General features: G+C 37.5%; 1 protein-coding gene across 1 annotated transcript; it reads left to right on the forward strand.

The window, feature by feature from the left end:
- The first annotated feature begins 1,167 nt into the window (after positions 1 to 1,167).
- Positions 1,168 to 6,861, forward strand: LOC119413647 (glutathione hydrolase 5 proenzyme-like). Its single transcript, XM_037680701.1, has 6 exons — positions 1,168 to 1,337; positions 1,695 to 1,822; positions 1,897 to 1,971; positions 6,039 to 6,237; positions 6,336 to 6,496; positions 6,710 to 6,861. Exons 1-6 carry the CDS (start codon positions 1,168 to 1,170, stop codon positions 6,859 to 6,861), a joined length of 885 nt encoding a protein of 294 aa, XP_037536629.1.
- The last annotated feature ends 96 nt before the right edge of the window (positions 6,862 to 6,957 follow it).

A 6,957-nucleotide genomic window follows, 5' to 3' on the forward strand; every position in this document is an offset into this window, starting at 1 on the left:
GACTGTAAATTAGTTGACTTCAAATGTAATAAGATTATCAATGAATGAATGCAACAAAGGATTTACTGATTATAACAAAGAATCTTTCAAGAAACCTCCCATTATAAATCATAAAACCAGAATGATTTCTGCTCATTCTAAATTTGTCAAATGGCCTAAATCTCCTAAAGTGAAGGAGAATCATTTTAAAATAATAAATAAGATATATCCTGTAGCCATGTTTCTGCAAAGAAGGTTTAAATTTGAGGTTGATTTGTGTCTTCAGTAAATCAGAAGATGAATCCCTCGAGCATTTTTATTTTTTCATGTCAATACAAAAGTGTTTGGTCCGACATCAGAAACTGGATTAATCTCAAACTCAAGATTCCTTCTTTTCATGCTGATTCCATTTTACTTTATGTGGATAACTGAAGCTCAGCTTTCTCTGATGCCATAAATATAGTTGTACTTATAGCAAAGTACCACATTCACTGTAGAAAGAGGAGAGATAATAAGTCCTCCGTCCTGTTTGATGAACGATTTTAAGTCATACTGTTCTTCATTAAGTAGATAAAACATCTGCAAAACTGATACAGATACAAAAACAGTAAAACATCCATCCTTCCATCCATCCATCCATCCATTTTCTTTACCCGCTTATTCCATTTTGGGTCACAGGGGTCGCCGGTGCCCATGTCCAGCAATCACTGTGCGAGGGGCGGGGTACACCCTGGACAGGTCTCCAGTCCATCACAGGGACACATAGAGACAAACAACCATTCACTCTCTCACTCACACCTAGGGACAATTTAGAGTCACCAATCAGCCTAACATGCATGTTTTTGGTCTGTGGGAGGAAACTGGAGCACCCGGAGAAAACCCATGCATGCACGGAGAGAACATGCATAAATATAATTAGAATTTAAAACAAGAAAACCCATTCGGAGTGTCACAGAAATGTTAAATCGGGTCATCTGGACAGGTTCTTCGTATTTCACAGCCTGTTTGTGTCAACATAACTCACTGTTCTTACCTTGCGCTCCAGGCAGGAGGTGGAGCAGCTGCTGTTTCCTCTGATGGGGCCAACCCACAGCCCTTGCCATACTCTTTCTACTCATTGTTTTCCTAATGAGACACTCAGCACATAAGAAGTGTTACTGATCCCAGCAGGTCCACAGAGAAGAAGTCATGGCGCGGACCAATAAGGCCAGGGTGTACATTGGTTGCGCGCTCTTGCTGCTCCTCATCCTCATCATAATTGTGTGTATTGCAGTCTCTGTGCGGCGCAGATGTCCGAATGACTCTTTCAGCAGAGGTGCTGTGGCTGCAGACTCAAAGAAATGCTCAGAAATCGGAAGGTGAGTAAAACATTTAATGGTTGTAGCCAGAAAAATAACGTAAACATGTGTTTATATGAAAAAAACATCACTTTGCGCACAGTAATGAGTACTGGCATACACTGTTGCGTTCTAATGCTTTCAGTTTGATGTGCATTGACTTTGTTTTGTTGCCAAAATCGATGGAAAATTATTATTACTGTATCACTATTATTATAATCAGTATGTATTAGTATTGTTACAAACAAAGAGGCTCAGAGTCAGGAATGATGACTTCGGACTGACAGTATGGGAAGCAGTCATCATGCAAAACATTAAAACAAATTTCCTGCTTACAATTTAGTCGACTGACACGGAAAATGATTGTGACCTTTTCAGGAACATCCTTCAACAAGGAGGCTCTGCGGTAGATGGCGCCATCGCTGCGCTTCTCTGCACCTCCGTCATGAACCCGCAGAGTGCGGGGATCGGAGGAGGCTCCATGATCACAGTGATGGACAGCTCTGGTAACAAACAGTCACGCATCTGCTGCAGCTGGAGTAATAAGAGGCAGAGATAACTGAGCATGATGTTTCCAAAGGTGAGGTGAAAACCATCAACTCCAGAGAGACTGCACCTTCAAACATGAAGCCTGGTCTGCTGAACTCCTGTCCCAACACTTTCCAAACGATGACAGGTAACTCTGCTCCGCTCTGACATGTCAAACACCTTCATCCGTTTGTTTCCTTATCTGTAAAGGGAACCATTCTTGTTTTTCCGGCTTTGCCTGTTGGTTTCAGGTCACAGGCTACAACTCTCTAAAGGTGTTTCAGTTCTGGTCTTACAAATTTAAAAAGACAACTAGTTTTGGAACTTCTTGGCATTGATAGTCCTCTTTGTTCAGAGTCTCATATGATTAAAAACAAGCTCTTTAGTCCTGTATCGACAAACTGCCTGATAACTTTCACATCTAACAATATGAAAGAATTATTTACAAGATAATCTTCTGTTCAAAAATTATACTAGATGATAGGATTAAAAACAAGTGAAGAGCAAAAAACCTGCCATATCATCTGTAAGTTGGTTGTTGGTCACGGTCTGGAGCGGAATGGAGAATTCAGATCGGAGCTGAAGAGCTCAGAAGAATACATTTTTATTATTTAAATAAAATAAAATGTTGAAATGACTGCCCAAATCTCACTTACAGGATAACTCAATAGGAACAGGTGCTACATAACCTCAGGGAGAATCATTACAACGTGTACAAAACACACATAACGCTCATGTGAGGAGCAAATGGGATGACATGAAAGAGCAGCACAGAGGAGCAGGAAAGACTAAGTAATTAAACACAGGAATACAAAATCTTCAAGTTGCTTCATCATGTCCTGACAATCTACAACGTTATGTTGTTATCAGATTGTTAAGCTCCTTTAATTCACCACCTTGCCACACTTGGATACCAGAAATTATCCAGTCCAAATTCCTTTGTCTATGCTGTCCATCAAAGTGAGATAGCTTAGTGAGTCACTGTCTCACTCATCTTTGGCATACAAGTTGATGGCATCATTGTAGAGGAGGTGACTGATGACTGTTACACTTTTGAATCAGTAGCCATAGACAGCTTTTATGACAATAGAGCTGATGGGTAAAACCTATACAAGACAGTAATGGGACCAGAGCATCTATATGGCTCATTTATACGGACTTGTACTATATATATATATCATATATATTTCGTTATTTTATTGTTTGCACACCATAATAAACAATACACATAAAGGAAAAGATAAAACAAAATGTGCAGTAGAGGTAATTGGCTTACAAGCCCCCCCCCCCCCAATTGTTTTAAACTGTTCCACAACACAACACCCTGATGCATGAATGAACATTTAGCAACAGTGGTTCTGCAGGTAAATCATCCCTCCTTCTTGTAGAGTATGAATGATAATAAGAATTAAACTCAAAGAAATTATGAAAATATTTAGGTAAAGTTAATGGAATACATATACCTTTATACATCAAGATTCCTGTTTGATACTTATTCACATCATAAATTGTAAGAATTTCAAATTTTTTAAAGAGAGGTGTGGATGGAACTAAATACGGAGAGTTAGTGACAAATCTTACAAAATATTTTTAAAGTTTATGGATTGACTGTAAGTAAGAAGGATAGGTACTAGCCCAAATTAAATTACCATAAGAAATATGGGGATAAATTAAACTATTGTACAAGGTTAATAAAGTACTTGTTTTTAAATAGTGTTTAATCTTTTTTATAATACCTAACGATTTTGAAATCTTCTTACCGTACTCACTGATTCACAGTGATTCTTAAAACAAAGTTTCTCATCAATATAGACACCTAAGAACTTTGTTGATGAAGCACTGGAAAGTAAATTGTTATTAATATAATTTTTTGTTTTTTCAGGATTGTAATTCTTATTCTTGTTCTTAAATAAGATGAAATTAGATTTTTTAACATTAAGTGATAATTTATTTAACTGAAACCACTGAGCAAATTGAATGAGCCCATACTTTGCCTTATTAATAAGTGAGTCAAGATTACCAGCAGCAACGAAAAGATTGGTGTCATCAGCAAATAAGATAAGTGATAAAATACTAGATGCTTTTGGTAGATTATTAATGTAAATGAGAAACAACAATGGACCCAAAATGGATCCTTGTGGAGCGCCACATTTTAGGACATCCCGTTGTGACAATACACCATTAAAAATTACAATTTGCTCTCTGTTGTTCAAATACTGGTAATTTTCAACCCATTTCAAAACCATATTTTTAAAACCATAACAAGACATTTTTGATAATAAGATTTCATAATCTACAGTGTCAAAAGCTTTTGATAAGTTTAAGAAAATTCCTAGAGCATATTCATTTTTCTCAAAAGCATTTGAAGTATTTTCTTTAAGATGCAAGAGAGCCATATATGTAGAATAATTATTTCTAAAGTCATACCGATGCTCATACAAAATATTGTTGGCATCAAGATGCCTCAAGATTCTAGCATACACCAACCTCATGTACAGTATCTTGGAAAAAGCATGGGAGAACTGATGTGGGACGATAATTTGAAAATACAGATGGATCATTGGCTTTAAACAGTGGGATAACCTTGGCAAGTTTTAGATCTTGTGGAATAATACCAGATTCAAGTGACATGGAAAAAATAAAAGTTAGAACAACAATTATAGGTGAAACTTTTTTGATAACATAGGCTGTAATTTCATTGTGGCCAACAGAAGAGTTTTTTAGAGTCTTAATGATATCAAGTACTTCTAAATGTTTTATTGGATCAAATGTATTTAAAGAGGGATAATTTTTATTTATAAAGTTAGAAGGAGGATCAGAAACATTATCAAGATTCTTTGCAAAGTGTGGTTCAACATTTATATGAAAAAAAAAATTATTAGCAATTTCTGTTGGATCTGTTATGATTGAAGTGTCATCCTGAAATGCAGCCTGGGATGGAGTAGAGGTATTTTTCTTATTGAGTAGGAGTTTCAAAATATCCCATGTAGATTTTGAATTATTTGATGATTGGGTAAATAGATCGGGCAGCATGGTGGTGCAACTGGTAGAGCTGCTGCCTCTCAGCGAGCAGGTCCCTGGTTCAAACCCCGGTCCAGGGGCCTTTCTGGGTGGAGTTTGCATTTTCTCTCCGTGCATGTTTGGGTTTTCTCCAGGTACTCCGGTTTCCTCCCACAGACCAAAAACCTGTATGTTAGGCTGATTGGTAACTCTAAATTGTCCATAGGTGCGAGAGAGTGAATGGTTGTTTGTCTCATTTGTCTCTATGTGTCCCTGTGATGGACTTGTGACCTGTCCAGGGTGCACCCCGCCCCTCGCACAGTGATTGCTGGACATGGGCACCAGCGACCCCCGTGACCCAAAATGGAAGAAGCGGGTAAAAGATAATGGATGGATGGATGGTAAATAGATCACTATAGTAATTTCATTTAGTATTTCTAATGAGGTGATTATAATTATTCCTATAATTTTTGTATGTTGGCAAGTTTAAAGGACTGGGGTTTAACAAATATTTTTATATAACTTATTTTTCTTTACATTAGATTTTCTAAGTTCTATGATAAAGTATATCAGAGTCAGAGATACTTTATTGTCATTCGCACCTCATGTGGTACATGTGGTGGAGCAAAATTATGTACACAAGGTCCCAGTTACATCCAACAATAAAATGTAAAAGAAAAACAATGATAACATCTAAGATATGAACTAAGAAAAAAAAAACACCAACTAAATATACACTAAGCACCAATAGCGCACAAACATGAACATGAGTCTGTGTGAGCAGATGAGCACGCATGAACACATCAACATTGAAACAGATCAGCAGCAACATGAAACAGATCAGCAGCGACATTGAAACAGATCAGCAGCAACATTGAAACAGATCAGCAGCAACATTGAAACAGATCAGCAGCAACATTGAAACAGATCAGCAGCAACATGAAACAGATCAGCAGCAACATGATGTGATTTTATATATACACATATACAAATATATCTATCTATCTATATATATATATATATAGATATATATATTGCAGACAACCCCCCACCAGCGCCGACACTGGTCAGACTCCAGAAACCATCCGAGCACATACATAATGTAAAATGTGTATACATGTATACCGTATATCCTGAAAAACCAATAGAATGTTTAAATGATAGGTTGAAATCTTTTATTGATTGTCCTCTCATCCAACCATGCAGGTACCGAATGGATTGGAGTTCCAGGAGATATTCGAGGTTATGAAATGGCACACAAGCTCTATGGAAAGCTGCCGTGGGCCGACCTCTTCCAGCCGACCATCAAACTGGCCAGAGAAGGATTCCCCATTCCTAAACTTCTGGGCAGTTACATCCCATACATCTTAAACTCAAACAAGACCAGAGCCCTGTGGTACAGAAGAAAACATGACTCACAATGTGACTGAAAAACATGAGCTGACTAAATATACATTTTAAACATTTCTCTTGTTATGCTTGTCCATTTAGGGATTTATTTTCAGATAAGAATGGAAACTTGCTGAAGACTGGAGACATTGTGAAATTTGAGAAACTGGCCGACACTTTGCAGATGATTGCAAATCATGGAGCAGAGAGTTTCTACACTGGGCAAATTGCAAAGGATTTAATTGATGATGTTCAGGAGGCAGGTATTGTCAGATGCATTTTATCAAGTTTTTTATGTTTTCTGTATTTGCATGGTTAAATAATCCACTTAAAAATAAACAAATCACGTAAAAATCATTGCAGCCATCACTCAGACTGCCCTAATTTTTCAAATGTATTAACTTTTTTTTAAAGCTGGGATGAGTTTTCTATGGCTTTGCTCAGGATAAATCATTCGTATTGCCCCTTTTACCTAGGAGGAACACTCACTCTGCAGGATTTGAAAAACTATAGTGCTACAGTTACTGATGCGTGGGCTGTTCCTTTGGGAGAGTACCAGATGTACATACCACCACCCCCTGCCGGAGCAGTCCTCCTAGGCCTCATTCTCAACATCCTGAAAGGTTAAATTACAAAATAAAGGCTTACATATATATACAAAGAGAAACACACACACAGCAGGATTTGAAAAACTATAGTGCTACAGTTACTGATGCGTGGGCTG

Source organism: Nematolebias whitei, chromosome 8, assembly GCF_014905685.2.
Source record: "Nematolebias whitei isolate Nwh7 chromosome 8, NemWhi1, whole genome shotgun sequence".
Taxonomy (NCBI): Eukaryota; Metazoa; Chordata; class Actinopteri; order Cyprinodontiformes; family Rivulidae; genus Nematolebias; species Nematolebias whitei.